The sequence below is a fragment of the Scomber scombrus genome, chromosome 14, assembly GCF_963691925.1.
Source record: "Scomber scombrus chromosome 14, fScoSco1.1, whole genome shotgun sequence".
Classification (NCBI taxonomy): domain Eukaryota; kingdom Metazoa; phylum Chordata; class Actinopteri; order Scombriformes; family Scombridae; genus Scomber; species Scomber scombrus.
Genome location: NC_084983.1, coordinates 1209303 through 1230059, shown reverse-complemented (window position 1 = coordinate 1230059; position 20757 = coordinate 1209303). Strand labels below are relative to the sequence as shown.

The 20757-nt window shown below is 37.8% G+C and overlaps 2 protein-coding genes and 1 long non-coding RNA gene across 3 annotated transcripts; all 3 read left to right on the top strand.

Moving 5' to 3' along the window:
* Positions 1 to 3937: 3937 nt before the first annotated feature.
* On the top strand, positions 3938 to 4782 carry LOC133993653 (uncharacterized). Its single transcript, XR_009927072.1, has 3 exons — positions 3938 to 4012; positions 4157 to 4227; positions 4540 to 4782. It is a non-coding gene; the product is annotated as an uncharacterized LOC133993653 (long non-coding RNA).
* Positions 4783 to 6103: 1321 nt separating this feature from the next.
* LOC133994322 (trichohyalin-like) lies at positions 6104 to 14202 on the top strand. Its single transcript, XM_062433565.1, has 3 exons — positions 6104 to 7787; positions 10125 to 14072; positions 14179 to 14202. Exons 1-3 carry the CDS (start codon positions 6105 to 6107, stop codon positions 14200 to 14202), a joined length of 5655 nt encoding a protein of 1884 aa, XP_062289549.1. The 5' UTR covers position 6104.
* A 3272-nt stretch (positions 14203 to 17474) lies between these two features.
* On the top strand, positions 17475 to 20038 carry LOC133994321 (trichohyalin-like). Its single transcript, XM_062433564.1, has 2 exons — positions 17475 to 19708; positions 20020 to 20038. Exons 1-2 carry the CDS (start codon positions 17517 to 17519, stop codon positions 20036 to 20038), a joined length of 2211 nt encoding a protein of 736 aa, XP_062289548.1. The 5' UTR covers positions 17475 to 17516.
* Positions 20039 to 20757: the final 719 nt, after the last annotated feature.

The following is a 20757-nucleotide window of genomic DNA, read 5'->3' as shown; positions in this document are numbered from 1 at the left end:
TTTGGTTGTTACTGTAGAGGACTGGTCTGTTTTGGTTGTTACTGTAGAGGACTGGTCTGTTTTGGTTGTTACTGTAGAGGACTGGTCTGTTTTGGTTGTTACTGTCTGTTTTTGGTTGTTACTGTAGAGGACTGATCTGTTTTTGGTTGTTACTGTAGAGGACTGGTCTGTTTTTGGTTGTTACTGTAGAGGACTGGTCTGTTTTTGGTTGTTACTGTAGAGGACTGGTCTGTTTTGGTTGTTACTGTAGAGGACTGGTCTGTTTTTGGTTGTTACTGTAGAGGACTGGTCTGTTTTTGGTTGTTACTGTAGAGGACTGGTCTGTTTTTGGTTGTTACTGTAGAGAGGACTGGTCTGTTTTTGGTTGTTACTGTAGAGAGGACTGGTCTGTTTTTGGTTGTTACTGTAGAGGACTGGTCTGTTTTTGGTTGTTACTGTAGAGGACTGATCTGTTTTTGGTTGTTACTGTAGAGGACTGATCTGTTTTTGACTGTTACTGTAGAGAGGACTGGTCTGTTTTTGGTTGTTACTGTAGAGAGGACTGGTCTGTTTTTGGTTGTTACTGTAGAGGACTGGTCTGTTTTTGGTTGTTACTGTAGAGAGGACTGGTCTGTTTTTGGTTGTTACTGTAGAGGACTGGTCTGTTTTTGACTGTTACTGTAGAGAGGACTGGTCTGTTTTTGGTTGTTACTGTAGAGAGGACTGGTCTGTTTTTGGTTGTTACTGTAGAGGACTGGTCTGTTTTTGGTTGTTACTGTAGAGAGGACTGGTCTGTTTTTGGTTGTTACTGTAGAGACTGGTCTGTTTTTGGTTGTTACTGTAGAGGACTGGTCTGTTTTTAGTTGTTACTGTAGAGGACTGGTCTGTTTTTAGTTGTTACTGTAGAGACTGATCTGTTTTTGGTTGTTACTGTAGAGGACTGGTCTGTTTTTGGTTGTTACTGTAGAGGACTGGTCTGTTTTTAGTTGTTACTGTAGAGGACTGGTCTGTTTTTGGTTGTTACTGTAGAGGACTGGTCTGTTTTTAGTTGTTACTGTAGAGGACTGGTCTGTTTTTAGTTGTTACTGTAGAGACTGATCTGTTTTTGGTTGTTACTGTAGAGGACTGGTCTGTTTTTAGTTGTTACTGTAGAGGACTGGTCTGTTTTTGGTTGTTACTGTAGAGGACTGATCTGTTTTTAGTTGTTACTGTAGAGGACTGATCTGTTTTTAGTTGTTACTGTAGAGGACTGATCTGTTTTTGGTTGTTACTGTAGAGAGGACTGATCTGTTTTTGGTTGTTACTGTAGAGGACTGGTCTGTTTTTGGTTGTTACTGTAGAGGACTGATCTGTTTTTGGTTGTTACTGTAGAGGACTGATCTGTTTTTGGTTGTTACTGTAGAGGACTGATCTGTTTTTGGTTGTTACTGTAGAGGACTGGTCTGTTTTTGGTTGTTACTGTAGAGGACTGGTCTGTTTTTGGTTGTTACTGTAGAGAGGACTGATCTGTTTTTGGTTGTTATTGTAGAGGACTGGTCTGTTTTTGGTTGTTACTGAAGAGAGGACTGGTCTGTTTTTGGTTGTTACTGTAGAGGACTGGTCTGTTTTTTGCTGATAGTCTCTTGGTTTGATGTTTGCTTCCCCACACAACATGGACATAAAGTTTTTATTTCAAATAAGAATAAAGTAAGTCATCAATGGTAATACTCAGTTAACTTCAGCTAACTACACCTGAGTCTCTTATGGACAGGAGCTGACTAATAAAAGCCTGGCTGCCTCATTTATAAACTGGCTCATAAAACTGACAAATATTCTACTTTTTGAGGAGTAATCTTTGGCCTGCTGCTGAGGACTTTGGGTAAAGTAAAGGTAACTGGTACTTTACAGTCAGTATTTACATTCAGTATAATTTGTTCTGATTATAAACATGAAAGAATAGATTCTGCTCACTAAATAATGATCACTCCACCTCCTCTCCTGACATCTAGGTGCATGAGAGAGAGTCAGATGCAGGGACAGTGCAGAGATCCTTTGCTGTGGTGAGTGATAAAAGGGATTTAACAGTTTAGAATAATTTGTCAATGGGATTATTGAATGTTAAACATTTCAGTAAAGTCAGGAGAACATCACTTACTGTTAATCAACACCGGACCCTCAAATTCATTGTCTTTTATTTGTAAAGGCATAGACCACCCAAAAAAAATCAGAATTTGCCATTGCTATTTGCAAATAGCTGTGACAAATAGATTCATCAATATCTATACTTAGCTTTTTAATAACTTCTAATATGTGATCTGGGGCCAAAGGCGTCCTCCGGATTTCTCACAGTATTGTCTGATCAAAATTTCAAAACACCTGTTAAAAGGCACCAGAATACAGGAATTTCAAATGTTTCCTACATATTTGGTATAATATTGTGAGGAGATATCAGGACAACCCTGTTAGTGACTGTTTGTACGTTGCTGTCTGGTGGGCCTATTAGGGAGAAAGTCCAGGGCCGTTTTTTAGTCCCAGTCCGTCCCTGCACTGGTCACCCTGTTAGCTGGAATTACATGAATTAAGTCAGTAGCCAAGAAGTGAAACAAAACACTGTCTGCTACAGCTCCCTAACCATTGACACAGCCATCATGACATGGTGAAAACATCTCAGTGAGACAGATTAATCGATCAAGTATAAAATCCACAGGCTGATACAGCACACGATAACAATTAACCCAAAAGCAGACCTGCTAAGCGGGTACGTAAGCAAGGCACATCTCCCAGGGAAATAAAGATGGCTGCTTAGTCCAACGCTTTATGGTTGGAGTTTCAACAAGACTCCTGGCAGAGATAAGCACCAGCTATGCAGCCCTGAAGGATTGAATCATAGCTCCATCTGATAGGCTCCTAGCAAAGGTGGTAAAGCACTGAGACTAGCTAATTCTAACAATATGTTTAGACAAGAAGATGAAAAGCAGACCACTGCTGGCTCCTATGCATGCTCACGATGTATATTCAGGTATGTCATGCCATTGCCGGCAGTCAGGAAGAATTAAATAGAAATGTTTTGTGAATGTGCTTTATAAATGTACAAAATAGATTAAAGGAAAACAGAGAAAGACTGTAGGGGGGAGAAGTCTCAAGTTTTGACTTTGGTCAGACAAATACACACATCAGTCAGTGTATCTATTGCTAACTAGCTTACAGCTAATGTGCACTGCAGTTGGTAATTTGGGTTCGGTGGTCAAACTCACTGCAAGTAATGCAAGTGAAAATTCACTTATTCCTGAGTTCTAGTTATAAACTGCTCCTCTGAACCTCGACTCTGGTATTAGCTACCTGTAAATATATGTATAATGTATATTTACAGTGGTACACACAGGCACGAATCTTTGAACAGGCTAGATATGGCTTGAGCCTAGGGGGGCCCACATGTGCCAGCCTGCAGGGGGCCCAGATTGGCCAGAAATAATATCAATTTATTAAAATTTACATAGAGAATAAAACTTAATCTTATTGAGCCCCCTGTCTACCTTAATCCCCCCCCCCCTGGGTACACATGATTACACTGAAAACTTAAGCCAGTCACATATTACTAATATATAGAACAAAGTTTGATAGAATACATTTCAGTAATGGGAATTTTTAACCATATTTACTGAGGCTATACATTCAAGCAATGATCAGTGTTCTTCTTATGCCATTGGGAAAATGATTATTCAGTGTTTACGTTTGGTACATCAGGAGAGCTGAAGGAACCCCTGGACACCAAGCCAAAAATGGACCACACCCTTATCAGCTAAGAGCAGACCCACAGAGCAAGACGTCACCACCCAAACCTTCCCTACCATCCACTCATACACACACATACTGGGTGTTCCTATCATATTATCTTTCAGCTAGACCTGGTGGTCACTGAAGGGAGGAGGGAGGAGATATACAAATGTTTTGAAGATATTATTGCCAGTTTGCCTCATCACCAACGCAGAGCAGCACAGAGCTGACGTTCAGTCTAACATCTTTTGTACACAACTCTAGACGAAAGGAAGCTGAGGTGAGTAAAAGTTTATAAATTTGCAAAAGTGCAATACACTGATGTATATATGAATATTTTGTGATTTTTAATGAATAGACCTGTAATTACATTTAATATGAGTGTTTTTAATGCCTTTTTAAATATTATATTGTTCCTACTCAGGCCTGTGATCAGATGGGAAACACCGATTTTGAATTTGTAAGGCAAAAACATGGCCACATCAGGAGACAATGGTAAGTTTATTTTTCGCCTCAAAATGATTGCTTGTTTATCACCATACATATATTCAACTTTCACCATGAATGGTTATTTTATGATAGGCATTCAAATGTTGTCACGAACTGCCAATGTTTACCTTTGATGCAAACTTGTGCCAGTATTGTAGAGTTCCTCAAAACTAACAGAACAAACAACAACAACAACAACTAAGTTTTTCAGTGGGACTGTAAACCTAATGTGAATGTTGGATATGTAGTCTTTCACACTAATGAAATGTTATATGCAGTGAAATGAAATCCAAACTTGAAACTCAAATGTATTTGTAGTGGAAACTTTCCTGGAGGAGTTCAGGGAGGAGATCATTGCTGGAGTGAGTTCACCTGGAGTGATTGTACAGGCCTGGCTCTCACAACAGCTGTGCACACAAATGGAAACAACTGCCATCACCGAAGCTTCGACACCACAGCAGCAAATGAGGGAGCTGTTTAATGTGGTGGAGAAGGGGACGTCACAAACCAAAGATAGCTTCTATCGGATACTTTCACAAGAGGAACCTGAGCTTCTGGCTGATCTAGGTATGACAAACCTGTTCAAACTTTATATAGCATCAGTATATTGTTGTGAAATTTAATATATTACCTACAAGATATAACAAATTTAAACAATTGTTACCATGGACGGCAGGAATGTGCATCAACAAAACATTTGTATTTGTCTATGACACATTAGCAGAAAACTGTGGGCTGCCAACATTTTAAAATGAGTATTATTAAACTGTAGTAGTGCTACTTTTACTTAAGAATCTGAATACTCAAATCATTTTAATTAATTTGAAAAGGAAAGATTGTGATCATGTTTAAAGATCCCTGCCAACATGTTTTACAATACATGAAAATACTTTGCTTTAAATAATATTATGTGTATTATTATATGGTGTTTCCACAATAGAGTTCAATTACCTTGTTAAAATTCTTAACAAGGTTATTGGGAGTTCTAAAATACATCTACCTCCTTCTTCATAAAAAAATCCTGAAGGGTGCTCAGTGCAAGATGTCTCCTACTTCATTAAGAAGTTCATTCTCATTGTATTTGCACTGGAAGATTTACATATTTTTGGCTGTGCAATATGAATGTTACACTACTTCCTTTATCTGAACTTAGGTAGGTAGGTAGGTAGGTAGGTAGGTAGGTAGGTAGGTATTGGTACTACATTATTCCTATATGAATTATTAATAAAATACAATATATAATAAACTAATATATATTATACTGTATACAATAAACAATAAACAATAAATATACAATACATTAGATAGGCATTTACAATATAGCAAAATATGAACAATATAAAAATATTGTTGCATTACACTGGAAATATTATTGCTTATTGAGTCTGAATGTGCATCATGTGTCTTTTCTTGTCCTGCCTGCTGTCCTTTAAGTGTTACTGAAGAACATAAACATGCTGGAAAAGTGTTTTTTCAATTGTCTTCCTAGCTGTTCCACTATCTGTTGTAAAAGGCTTATTTTAACAGAATGTTGGTGGCTTCTCAGCAATTGCCTCTTTTGTTGGTCATTTGTTAAACAAGTCATATGCAACTTTTCTTGATCAACAGAGCAAAGAAAGCAGAGCAGCAAGATGACCCAGACAGAGGAAACAGACAATCGAGCAAAAGTTGATGCAAAAACCAAAATGGAAATTATCAAAAGACAAAGGCAACTGACAAGTCAAGTAATGAAGGAGATTGAACAAGTTTTGGAAGAGAAAGAGAGAGAGAGAAATGAAACAGAACACCTAAAGACAAAGATAAAGCAGCAACAGGAGGACATTGACAGGCTGACAGCTGAAAAACATGAGCAGAGCTTATTAATGAACGGGTTGAAAATACAGATGCTAAATGTTATTGAGAAACTCAAGGAAAATAAAAATGAAGCTGCTCAAGAAAAAATGCAACTTATGCAAACCTGGACTGAAATACACCAAGAGAGGGAAGCTCTGGAGAGGAGACATAATGAGATCATCACTGAGCAATACAAGTTAAAACTAATCATCTATGAAAAGACTACATCAAAAGAAAGTAAGAAAGAGTCCAACCAACAGCTACAGCAAGGGCAGGAGAAAATGGAGATGCTGATGGGTGATAGTCTTCAGAGTCTTATAGATAATAATAGGAAAATAATACTTGGAGCAAAGCAGGCAAAAGAACAAATTGAGAAAAACATGGCAGATTTAAAGCAAGAGTTAAAGAGAAACAGAGAGGATGTTTCTCAACATAAATATCAAATGCAGTACACCAAACACAATATGAATGAAATGATCAACAAATTGAAGCAGAGGCTGATTCAGCAGCAAAGTACTGTTCAAATGCAGAAAGCCACAGTCCCACAGATGGACAGCAAAGACAGACAGAAAGAAGAAACTGACGCTTTGAAAATGAAACTCAGCAGAATCCAGGAAGAGATGGAGAGACTTTGGGGTGTTTTGAAAGACAGTGAAAAAGAGCAGGACGTGAGTCTGAAGGAGTTGAAGGCTGAGACAGAGCAAAGGAAAAAGATGACAGCTGACTCTCAGAAGCTACGGCAAGACACAGATGTAAGAATAATGATAACAACATGGGAAACAGAGAAGTGGCAGCAGATGAAGACTGATATGCAGAGACAAAAACAAGATATAGAGAAGAAGTTGGTACAGGTGCAATCTGAAAGAGATGAGATAGAAAGAATCAAAACTAAAATAGAGATGGACAGAGAAAACTTAGAGAGAGACAAACAGTTAGCTAAGGCTGATATAAATGCTATGATGTGTATGAGGGAGAGTGTTGAAGGGCAAAAACAGGAGCTGGATGACAAGTTACGAAAGACAAAGAAAGAGATGAGAGAATTGGAAGTGACAAATGCTGAGATTGAAATAAAGAAAAAGGACCTGGTGAAAATGATGAGAATGATCAAGAGAAAAAAGGAAGAGATCAACAAGATGAAGGAAGAGATTGAAAATGCTAAACAAGACATGGAGGGAAGAGAAGAACAGAGTGAGGGAAGAGGATCAGAGCAGGTGCTAGAGGTAGATGACAGCTTTGATGAGGAAAATATGAGAATTCAACAGGCTACCAGAACCAGAACAATGCAAGAAACAGTAGATACAGAAAATCAGATTGAGGAGGACAACATGGAGAGGAACACCATGAATAAGGTGAACGCTGACATTCAGAGAGTGATTCTTCAAGTAGAAGATATCAGAAAGATGCTTCGCATGGTGAAAGAAGAAATAATGCAGAGCAGGATGGACTTTACAGAAGAAAAGAGCCAAATGAAATGGATGAATTTTCAAGTACAGAAAAAGAGGCGGGAGCTTGACCAACGACTGGAGAGGACCCTGCACGAGAGGGATGAATTAGAAATCATGAAGATAAAAATACAGCGACATAGGAGGGAGCTTGAACAAAAAACTCAGACTATGGCTGAGGTGAAAGTTAACATAGAAAAAGCTGCTGCAGAGATGAACAACACCCTGGGGAAGATACATACATCTCAAAAGAAGATAGACGAGACCAAGGAAGAAGTGAAAAACTACATGGTAAGTAAAACTTATCTTTTTGTTTTTTTTACTCTTGGGCCAGTAATCAGCTTTCTCACTGCAGACTTTAAACGTGATAGCAGAAAAGCACAAGTGTTACTGATAACATTAACCATGGCTTTTAGTCAAATGTCCCAGTAAGCCATGACAGTATGACAGTAATTCAGGATGTGAAGCATAGGACCCTCCAGTTTAAGATGCTAGCAATCATTATTGTAGTTCAGGCAACCCAGCTTGAGTCACATGGTATAATCCTCCCTGAGAACAACACAACAGGTCTTAATGCCAGTCGCCAAAAAATGACATATAGTTACATTTGAGTGTCAGATGCTGTCATTGTAATTATGTAATTATGACTAGGAGCAGCTGCGCTTTTCAGATGACATATGCACTGTGTATGTTAACAATTTGTCTCATACAGAAGAGACAGAGAGGTGGATGTAGGCATTAATCCAACAGTAGACTTAGCAGAAGATAGCTGTTCGTTTCCTGTTTCCAACCATGAGTTGGGACAGTTTTTAACAAAAAAAACCACTACAATCAAATGAACTGTCCCCTAACCTTAACTCTGTGGTTAGTACCTTACTTTCAGGTAGTAGTGAATTTGATCCACACCACATGTTTCTATAATTGTAACAAAATGATTTTAACCCAAACCATGATCTTCCACTAAACCTAACCCAGTGGTTTAAGTGCCTTAATGTAACTGGACCTTAACCACATTGTTGTTACGCCATAAAACATAATTATTAATTTATGTGCAACAGTTTTGGTAAGCCCAGACAAATGATGTTGTCCTGCTGATAGAGACACCAGAGAAGAACATGTTCCTATTTGTTGTTCTAGAATCACATGGTCAGACGACATATTTTGTTGTTTAATTTAAAGGACTTGTTGTCCTCTCTGTGTAACATACTGTATACCGATACTGTATGGAGACTACTGCCAGACCGCTGACCTGACAGCTAGGCTATTACCTGCTGCCGCTGTTCATTCAGCATTTCAAAAGTCCCACCTCCATCCAGCATCCATCTGTAGGTTTTGAGTCTACCTTACTTTAGGGGTAATTTAGTTTCTCACTCACTCAGTGCTTCCTTGTGGGGAGCCTAGATACCAAACATTAACACCTACATATTCTTCATCAGGGGTATAGAAACATATGGCCCGTAGGCCAGAACTGGCCCACCAAGGGGTCCAATCCAACCCACTGGATAACTTTGCAAAGTATGAAAATTGCAGAAAAAGTAGGCTTAATTCCAATATTTCAATAAAAATGGTCTGCCCATAGACAACTTGAAATAATTGACTTGAAAAGTGATTCAGAAGAACACATTTTTCCTTGGAGGGTTTGGAAACATTTTACTCCTAGATAGTTTATTAAAGTAAAGTTATAATATGTATTTTATATAATTTATAGGTTATGCAATGGTTTTACTGGCCCAGCCCCCTTGAGATCAAATTGGGCTGCATGTGGCCCTTGAACTAAAATGATTTTGACACTCCTATTCTACATTAACATACAGCCTATTCCATATCAGTTGGCTATCTATACCTGCACTTTACTGTGTCAACATGTGTGCTCTCTGCATCTCCCAACTCTTAAAGACTTGGTTTCAAACTAACATAAAAAAGGAGTTAGAGCAAGTGCCATGTGAAAGGGCACCATATGATGGTGTTTTTTGTATTCTGTGGAATTTTGTTGTACTAAATAAAAACATTTGATCGCAAAAAAAAAGAAGGAGTTAGAGCACAATTATAACCAATAAACAACTTTCTGTTTAAGTATTTAAACTCAACAAGACCAAATAGAGACATAACAAATATTCTAACCCCTAACCCCAACTCCAAGGCCTCCAAGAAATGAATTATGTTGAGTTGCATTTCAGTAAGAATTGCTTAGTTATGGTGCCAACCGTACCAACAGTCCATACAAGTTCTGGTCCCCAAACAGCTGATTAACCAGTCAGACAAGCTGATATTGTTTTAATGTGAGCACTAATGATGATGATATAGTGTATGTACAAGGTTTGATGTTGATTTACTTACTGTATATAAAACTGACATGTAAAAGTCATAGGTTCTTACATTCACTTTGAACAAATGTCTCAGAAAGGTAAGTTTACCATTCAGGCTACTATTGCAGCATTCTCCATGTCCAGTGACAGATGCAGATCATGCTTATATAGAATGATATACGGCTAAGATGTCCACAAAAATGCCTTTAATACTAGATACACATTATATTTTGTCAATGAAGTTAGACATTAAACATTTTAATAATTGTTGACCTAACTTGGTCACATGAAAAGCAACAACAATTCTTTCTTTTTTGTAAAGGATAAGTTGACCTCCATGACAGCTCAGGTCAGCAGATGGATATCGACAGAATCTGCAATCAAAAAGACTTTTTCATTGGATGGATCTAAGCTTCAACAACCACAGAATGAAACACGCAGAGACTCCCTCAAGCGTCAAACATCTGAGATTCCAACAGACAGAGAAGGCACAGAAAGTGAAATTATAAAAGAGGCCACGTCTTTGCAACAATCTATAACATCAGATGTCCAGCATGAAAGTCAATACATTAAAGAAGAGGAGCAGATGCATTCAGCACACAAAGAGGGACAAGAATTCCGTTTTGTTGCAGAAGAACAGAATATTCCCCTACAGATGCAGACAGAAATTCATGAAAAAACATTAATGGAAGATGATCAGAAAGAATTGGTGACAAATAAAAGAAACAATGAAAAAATAGAAAATGAGATCTCTAAACTGAAGGAAAAAGAGGAGAAAATAAGGGAGCAAATAAAATGTTCTATGGAGGACATGGAGAACAAAAATCAAGAGATTAAAAGGCTCATTGTGGAAATAAAGGATGTGCAGAGCCAGAGGCCTGAGACTGAAACTTGGTTACAAATTACAGAAATTGGAGATCCAGAGAAAGAAACGACTGGAATGCTGAAAGAAACCGAACACACAGACATTTTGAGGGTGATCACCAGTGCTTCCACGGATGTAATAAGTGAATATGAAGTGCAAATGCAAAAGAAGGAGGATGGCAGCAAGGTGAAAGAAGAAGTAACTGATGAATCTGACTTGATGAGATTGGATGTTAAACAACAAAAATATAGTGAAGAGTCTAGAGAAGAGCTACAGACACAGATTGATGGATGTTCTGATGAAAAGGGCGAAAGAAATCCTAATCTACAAAGACTGAGGGAAGAGATTTATAGAACCCAAGAAATCATAAGATTAGTGACATCAGAACTTGAAAACCAGGTTGAAGAAAGTACAATCGACAGAGACCATGAGGATGAAGACAGCACTGAAATCAAAGGATTAATACAAGAGCTGAAAATATTCCAAGAGCTTCTGAAAAGGGTAAAAAATGACATGAGAGAGGAAACGACCAACATCAAATCGATGAAAAAAGCAGCAAAAAAACAGAACAGAGAACTGGACCAAAGGTTAGAGAAAACTCTGAGGGAGAGAGATGAATTAGATATTTTAAAAATAAAAATACAGAGTCAAAATGGGCTGATGGAGCAGAAGATGGAGAAAATGGAAACATTTAAGAGCACCATAGAGGAAATGGGGGTTAAGACTCTAAAGAAAAGTGCCGACATAGAGATTATTATAAAGGAGACTGACGTGAAACTGAGATACCTGGAAGACCTGAACTACAGGATTGAAGCTAAAAAACAAGATCTGGAAAACTGCCATCATTTTATATCCCTGCAAAGAGATGACCTTGAAAAATGTAAGACTCAGAGAAGAGACAGAGCTAAGACATATACAGACAGACTGACAAAAGACAGACATGGCAAAGAAATTGAGGAAATGGAAACTGAAATCTTCAAACTCAGATCAGAAAAAGAGAAACTAATGGAGGATGTAAAACTGACAATTGAGAGATTGGATCAGAGAAACTGTGAAAATGAACAACTGAGAAACACAATAAGTAAGCAAGAGAAAGAAAAGATGGAGAGAGAAGAGATAGAGATGCTGAAACAACAGATTGAAGCAGAGAGAGAGAATGTGAGATTAGCCAGACAACAAGCTGAGGCAGAAATACATGAGATGAACAGTTTAAGGGAAAATATTGAGAGACAGAAACACCAACTTCATGACAAAATGCTAATGACTCAAAAAGAAACGAGAGAACTGGAGCTACTGAAGTCAGAATTGGAAATGAAAAGAAAACAAAGTGAAGATATATTTAAAGAAAGCATAAGTAAAAAGGAAGAGAATGATTTAATGTGGAATGAAATACAGAGAGAAAAAAATTCCCTTAGGAAAGAAGCAATAAAGAAAAGAAGGGAATTAGATCAACGACTGGAGAAAACCATGCGTGAGAGGGATGAGTTAGAAGTTATGAGGATAAAACTGCGAAAAGAGAAGGAAGAAGTGGCTGAGATGAAGCAGAGGATTGTCAATGACCAGACTTCTCTTCTCCAAGGATACAGAGATTCTAACAAGATAAATCTAGAAAGACAAAGCTCAAAAGTGAATGATTTTGTTTTTAACATCCAAAACACGAGACAAAAGATTAATGTACACTTGGAAACATTCAGGAGGGAAATGGGAGTACTGAAAGATGTAAATGTTGTTTTAGAGAAACAAAGAGAAGGGCTCAAAGCTTTACAAGCTGAGAACAAGACTTTGAGAAATAATATGAGCAGAATAAAATCTCAAATAAAGATGCCCTCAGAAAGAGAGATGGATGAATTGATCCACATGAGGGTTGATATCCAAAAACAAAAACAAGAACTTGATATCAGACTGGAGTATACAAAAAGAGAAATAAGAGAGATGGAAGTGCTGAAGTCTGAATTGGATGTCCAAAAAAGAGAAAATCAACAGATGAACCGCAGAGGAAATCGAAAGGAGCAGGAGGTGAAAAAGATGCTAGCTGAAATCAAACAAGAAAAAGATGCCCTCAAGAGGGAGACACAGAGGAGGAAAAAAGAGCTTGACCAACGACTGGAGAGGATCATGAGAGAGAGGGATGAGTTCGAAATTATTAAGCTGAAGCTGCAAAGTGAAAAGGACAAAAGTAAAGGTGCAGTGGAAGAGTCGAGGGTGTCCACAGTCACAAAATTGCATAATCAAATTCAAAAGCACTGTGAATTAATACAGACATGCATGGAGAAATATCAAATTATGAAAAGACACAGTGAAGATATGAATAAAGCAATTCAAAATGAAAAAAGACATATCTTAGCCCAGGCAGAAATCATAACTCAGGCAAGAGATGAAGTGGAAAACATCAAGATGGAGATTAAAAGACAAAAAGAAATGATGATATGTGCTGTAAAGAACATGCAACAAAAGCAAGCACATCTGGAGCAAATGGAAATGAATATCCAAAAAGAACAAAAATCATTGGATACAGAAAAGGAGAGAATTTTAGAAAAATCAGAAGAGTTAGTCCTGAGGGAGAAAAAGCTGGAGAACGACCAGGAGTTTCTTATAGTTGAACGCCAGAAAATGAGGAAGGAACGCAAAGAAATGAAGAGACCGATGAATAATACTCAAAGTGAGAAGGCATTAAAAATCCTCATACCTAAAAAGAAACTGAAGACACAGGATGATAAACAAAAGGAATTAATGAATGCACAACTTGAAGAGGACATGAAGGAGAGGAAAATTTTGAAGCTTGGGTATAAAGAATCAGATCATGAAAATCTTGAGCAGCAAAGATACCAGAAGGATCTCCCTGGAGTTGAACAGTTGATAAGTGAAAATGAAAGGAAAGATGATATCCAGAAAGAAATTCACCAGTTAGAAAATGATGAGAAAAAAGAGGATAAAGATGTGCTACAAATTCAGCACACTGAGCTGGCAAGAGGAGATGAGGTGGAAATAAAGGTGAGTCCAAAGAAGATTGAATTCTTGGATAGAGGAGCAAAACCTCTGATAACAGTGTCAGGGGAGGAGGCCAGTGAAAAGGATGATGTTAAAGATGTGTTGAAGCCAGATGATGTTGTACATGGTCGAGATCCTGAGAAAAAAACAGTAAAATTGATGTGGGAGAGAGAAGAAAGAGATAGAGCGGTAGAGATGATGAAAAAAGAGAAACTGGATTTGGAGTATATGAGGTCCGACGTCAAGAAACAAATTGCTGTCATAGAACGAGAAAAACAAGTGATGAAAGATGAAAAAGACAAGATGGAAATGACAAAGGCTGAGATGCAAAAGAAGAAAGAACAAGCAGACAGTCTGTTTGATGAAATAAACAGAGAGAAAACCAACATTAAAGATCTGACCCTTCAGCTTCAGACAGCAAGAAACCAACTTACCTTTAAACAAAAAGAACAAGAACTCAAAGATGACAAAATAAGAAAACAAGAAGAAGAAATCCTAAACGTTAAGACCATTGCACTTGCAGAAAAAGAAGAAGTTGAACTTTTGAAGAAATATCTCAAAAAGAAGAAGGATGAAGTTGAAGCTGCCATGAACAGCATCAGTGGAGAAAGAAAACAACTCAGTCAGATGAATACAGAAATTGAAAGAGAGAAAGAAATACTTTTCAATGAGAAAGAAGGATGGAAGCAAATGTTTGAGACAGAAAAACAAGCCTTGAACTTGAAGGTAAACCTGAAACAAGACAGAGAACATCTGGATAGAATGAATGAGATGATGAAGAAAGAGAAGCTGGAATTGGAGCTGATGAGGTCTGATATCCAGAAGCAGATTAATACATTACAACAAAATAAAGATGATGAAGTACAATTAAAGGAACCCAAGATCACAAGACTGACACAAGAACAACAAACCAGTGAGAGCATTATACAGACAGAAAGAGAAGAAGTGGAACTATTGAAGAAGGATCTCAACAAGAAAAAGGAAGAAGTTGAAGCTGCCACGAACAACATCAGTGGAGAGAGAGAACAACTCAGTCAAATTAAAATGGGCATTGATAAAGAGAAAGAGAAACTTTTCAATGAGAAAGAAGAATGGAAAAGAACATTTGAGATTGAAAAACAAGACCTTGAAAACTTGAAGGCAGCGCTGATTCAAGACAGAGAGGATCTGGATAGAATGAATGAGATGATGAGAAAAGAGAAGCTGGAATTGGCGCTGATGAGGTCTGATAGTCCAAAGGAGATTAGGACATTAGAACAAGATAAAGATGAAGAAGAACAACTGAAGGAACCAAAGATCACAAGACTGACACAAGAACAGCAAACCAGTGAGAGCATTGTACTGGCAGAAAGAGAAGAAGTGGAACTTTTGAAGAAGGATCTCAACAAGAAAAGGGAAGAAGTTGAAATTGCCATAAACAGCATCAGGGGAGAGAGAGAACAATTCAGTAAGATGAAGATGGGCATTGAGAAAGAGAAAGAAATACTTCTTAATGAAAAAGAAGAATGGACGAAAACATTTGAGATGGAAAAACAAGACCTTGAAAACTTGAAGGCAGCGCTGATTCAAGACAGAGAGGATCTTGATAGAGTGAATGAGATGATGAGAAAAGAGAAGATGGAATTGGAGCTGATGAGGTCTGATATTCCAAAGGAAATTATGACATTAGAACAAGATAAAGATGAAGAAGAACAACTGAAGGAACCAAAGATCACAAAACTGACACAAGAACAGCAAACCAGTGAGACCATTGTACTGACAGAAAGAGATGAAATTGAAGTCTTGAGGAAGGATCTGGACAAGAAGAAGGAAGAACTTGAAGGTGCAATGAAAATCATCAGTGGAGAGAGACAACATCTCAGTCAGATGAAGATAGGCATTGAGAAAGAAGGATGGAAGCAAACGTTTGAGATGGAAAAACAAGATCTTGAAAACTTTAAAGATCAGATGAAACAAGACAAAGAGGATCTGGATAGGGTGAAGGAGATGATAAAGAAGGAACAACTGGACTTGGAGCTGATTAGGTCTGACATCCTCAAACAAACTGACATATTACAACGAGATAAAGAAAATATGAAAAACGAGAAAGACAAATTAGAAAATACAAAGGCTGAGCTTCAAAAGAAGAAAGAACATGCAGACAGTCTGTTTGATGAGATAAAGAGAGAGAAAACCAACATTAAAGATCTGAGTGTGGAGCTTCAAACAACAAAACAGCAACTGGAGAATGTCATGAGCATTGTTTCCTTAAAACAAAAAGAACAAAAAGTCAAAGATGATGAGATAAAAAGACAAAAAGAAGACCTTCAGACCAGTAAGGACACCATACTGTCAGAAAGACAAGAACTTGAACTCTTGGGGAGGGATCTGAACAAGAAGAGGGAAGAAGTTGAAGCTGCCATGAACACAGTCAGTGGAGAGAGAGAACAACTCAGTCAGATAAAAATGGGCATTGACAGAGAAAATGAAATACTTTTCAATGAGAAAGAAGGATGGAAGAAAACATTTGAGATGGAAAAACAAGATCTTGAAAAATTTAAAGATCAGATGACACAAGACAAAGATGATCGGGATAGAGTCAATGAGAAGATGAAGAAAGAGAAACTGGACTTGGAGCTGATGAGGTCTGACATCCTCAAACAAACTGACTTATTACAACAAGATGAAGCAGATATGAAAGACCAAAAAGACAAGTTAGAAATCACAAAGGCTGAGCTTCAAAAGAAGAAAGAACATGCAGACAGACTGTTTGATGAGATAAACAGAGAGAAAACCAACATTAAAGATCTGACCCTTCAGGTTCAGACAGCAAGAGACCAACTGAAAAACGTCATGAACATTATTGCTTTCAAACAAAAAGAACAAGAAGTCAAAGATGGTGAGATCAAAACAAAAGAAGGAGAACTTCAAATCAGTAAGAACACCATACTGTCAGAAAGAGAAGAACTTGTACTTTTGAAGAAGGATCTCAACAAGAAGAAGGAAGAAGTTGAAGCTGCCCTAAACAGCATCAGTGGAGAGAAAGAAAAACTCAGTCAGATGAATACAGACATTGAAAGAGAGAAAGAAATACTAATCAATGAGAAAGAAGGATGGAAGAAAACATTTGAGATGGAAAAACAAGATCTTGAAAACTTTAAAGATCAGATAACACAAGAGAAGGATGATCTGGATAGAGTCAATGAGATGATGAAGAAGGAAAAACTGGACTTGGAGCTGATGAGGTCTGACATCCTCAAACAAACTGACTTATTACAACGAGATGAAGCAGATATGAAAGACCAAAAAGACAAGTTAGAAATCACAAAGGCTGAGCTTCAAAAGAAGAAAGAACATGCAGACAGTCTGTTTGATGAGATAAACAGAGAGAAAACCAACATTAAAGATCTGACCCTTCAGGTTCAGACAGCAAGAGACCAAATGGAAAACGTCATGAACATTATTGCTTTCAAACAAAAAGAACAAGAAGTCAAAGATGGTGAGATCAAAACAAAAGAAGAAGAACTTCAAATCAGTAAGAACACCATACTGTCAGAAAGAGAAGAACTTGAACATTTGAAGAAGGATCTCGACAGGAAGAAGGAAGAAGTTGAAGCTGCCATGAACACAGTCAGTGGAGAGAGAGCTCAACTCAGTCAGATGAAAATGGGCATTGACAGAGAAAAAGAAATACTTATCAATGAGAAAGAAGGATGGAAGAAAACATTTGAGATGGAAAAACAAGATCTTGAAAACTGTAAAGATCAGATGACACAACAGAAAGATGATCTGGATAGAGTCAATGAGATGATGAAGAAGGAAAAACTGGACATTGAAAGAGAGAAAGAAATACTTTTTAATGAGAAAGAAGGATGGAAGCAAATGTTTGAGACAGAAAAACAAGCCTTTGAAAACTTGAAGGTAAACCTGAAACAAGACAGAGAGGATCTGGATAGAATGACTGAGATGATGAAGAAAGAGAAAGTGGAATTGGAGCTGATGAGGTCTGATATCCAGAAGCAGATTAATAAATTACAACAAAATAAAGATGATGAAGTACAATTAAAGGAACCCAAGACAACAAGACTGAAACAAGAACAACAGACCAGTGAGAGCATTGTACTGACAGAAAGAGAAGAAGTGGAACTTTTGAAGAAGGATCTCAACAAGAAAAAGGAAGAAGTTGAAATTGCCCTGAACAGCATCAGGGGAGAGAGAGAACAATTCAGTGAGATGAAGATGGGCATTGAGAAAGAGAAAGAGAAACTTTTCACTGAGAAAGAACAATGGAAAACAACATTTGAGATTGAAAAACAAGACCTTGAAAACTTGAAGGCAGTGCTGATTCAAGACAGAGAGGATCTGGATAGAGTGAATGAGATGATGAGAAAAGAGAAGATGGACTTTGAGCTGATGAGGTCTGATATTCCAAAGGAGATTATGACATTAGAACAAGATAAAGATGAAAAAGTAGAACTGAAGGAACCCAAGATCACAAGACTGACACAAGAACAGCAAACCAGTGAGAACATTGTACTGGCAGAAAAAGAAGAAGTGGAACTTTTGAAGAAGGATCTCAACAAGAAAAAGGAAGAAGTTGAAGCTGCTATGAACAGCATCAGGGGAGAGAGAGAACAATTCAGTGAGATGAAGAAGGGCATTGAGAAAGAGAAAGAAATACTTCTTAATGAGAAAGAAGAATGGAAGAGAACATTTGAGATGGAAAAACAAGACCTTGAAAACTTGAAGGCAGCGCTGATTCAAGACAGAGAGGATCTTGATAGAATGAATGAGATGATGAGAAAGGAGAAGATGGAATTGGAGCTGATGAGGTCTGATATTCCAAAGGAGATTATGACATTAGAACAAGATAAAGATGAAAAAGTAGAACTGAAGGAATCCAAGATCACAAGACTGACACAAGAACAGCAAACCAGTGAGAGCATTGTACTGACAGAAAGAGAAGAAGTGGAACGTTTGAAGAAGGAACTCAACAAGAAAAAGGAAGAAGTTGAAATTGCCCTGAACAGCATCAGGGGAGAGAGAGAACAATTCAGTGAGATGAAGATGGACATTGAGAAAGAGAAAGAAATACTTCTTAATGAGAAAGAAGAATGGAAGAGAACATTTGAGATTGAAAAACAAGACCTTGAAAACTTGAAGGCAGCGCTGATTCAAGACAGGGAGGATCTTGATAGAATGAATGAGATGATGAGAAAAGAGAAGATGGAATTGGAGCTGATGAGGTCTGATATTCCAAAGGAGATTATGATATTAGAACAAGATAAAGATGAAAAAGTAGAACTGAAGGAATCCAAGATCACAAGACTGACACAAGAACAGCAAACCAGTGAGAGCATTGTACTGGCAGAAAGAGAAGAAGTGGAACTTTTGAAGAAGGATCTCAACAAGAAAAAGGAAGAAGTTGAAGCTGCCATGAACAGCATCAGGGGAGAGAGAGAACAACTCAGTCAGATGAAAATGGGCATTGAGAGACAGAAAGAACTAGTTTTCAATGAGAAAGAAGAATGGAAAGGAACATTTGAGATGGAAAAACAAGACCTTGAAAACTTGAAGGCAGTGCTGATTCAAGACAGAGAGGATCTGGATAGAATGAATGAGATGATGAGAAGAGAGAAGCTGGAATTGGCGCTGATGATATCTGATAGTCCAAAGGAGATTAGGACATTAGAACGAGATAAAGATGAAGAAAAACAACTGAAGGAACCCAAGATCACAAGACTGACACAAGAACAGCAAACCAGTGAGAGCATTGTACTGGCAGAAAGAGAAGAAGTGGAACTTTTGAAGAAGGATCTCAACAAGAAAAAGGAAGAAGTTGAAATTGCCCTTAACAGCATCAGGAGAGAGAGAGAACAGTTCAGTGAGATGAAGATGAGCATTGAGAAAGAGAAAGAAATACTTCTTAATGAGAAAGAAGAATGGAAGAGAACATTTGAGATGGAAAAACAAGACCTTGAAAACTTGAAGGCAGCGCTGATTCAAGACAGAGAGGATCTTGATAGAATGAATGAGATGATGAGAAAAGAGAAGATGGAATTGGAGCTGATGAGGTCTGATATTCCAAAGGATATTATGACATTAGAAGAAGATGAAAAGGAAAAAATAGAACTGAAGGAACGCAAAAGCATTGTACTGGAAGAAAGAGAACAAATGGAACTTTTGAAGAAGGATCTCAACAAAAAGAAGGAAGAAGTTGAAGCTGCCATGAAAATCATCAGTGGAGAGAGAGAACAACTCAGTCAAATTAAAATGGGCATTGAGAAAGAGAAAGAGAAACTTTTCAATGAGAAAGAAGAATGGAAGAGAACATTTGAGATGGAAAAACAAGACCTTGAAAACGTGAAGTCAGCGCTGATTCAAGACAGAGTGGATCTGGATAGAATGCATGAGATAATGAGAAAAGAGAAGCTGGACTTGGAGCTGATGAGGTCTGATATTCCAAAGGAAATTAGGACATTAGAACAAGATAAAGATGAAAAAGTAGAACTGAAAGAACCCAAGATCACAAGACTGACACAAGAACAGCAAACCAGTGAGAGCATTGTATTGGCAGAAAGAGAAGAAGTGGAACTTTTGAAGAAGGATCCCAACAAGAAAAAGGAAGACATTGAAATTGGCCTGAACAGCATCAGGGGAGAGAGAGAACAACTCAGTCAGATGAATATGGACATTGAGAAAGAGAAAGAACTACTTTTCAATGAGAAAGAAGCATGGAAGAGAACATTTGAGATGGAAAAACAAGACCTTGAAAACTTGAAGTCAGAGCTGAAACAAGAGAGAGAAGATCTAGGTAAGGTGAATGAAATGATGAAAAAAGAGAAACTGGACTTGGAGTTCATGAGTTCTAGCATCCAGAAGCAGATCAGTACATTAGCGAAAGATAAACAAGAAGAAGTAGAACTGAAGGAACCCAAGATCACAAGACTGATACAAGAACAGAAAACCAATGAGACCACTGAACTGCCAGAAAGAGAAGAACTTGAACTTTTGAGAAAGGATCTGAAAAAGAAAGAGGAGGAAGTTGAAGTTGTCATGAACAGCATCACTGGAGAGAGAGAACAACTCAGTCAGATGAAGATGTGCATCGAGAAAGACAATG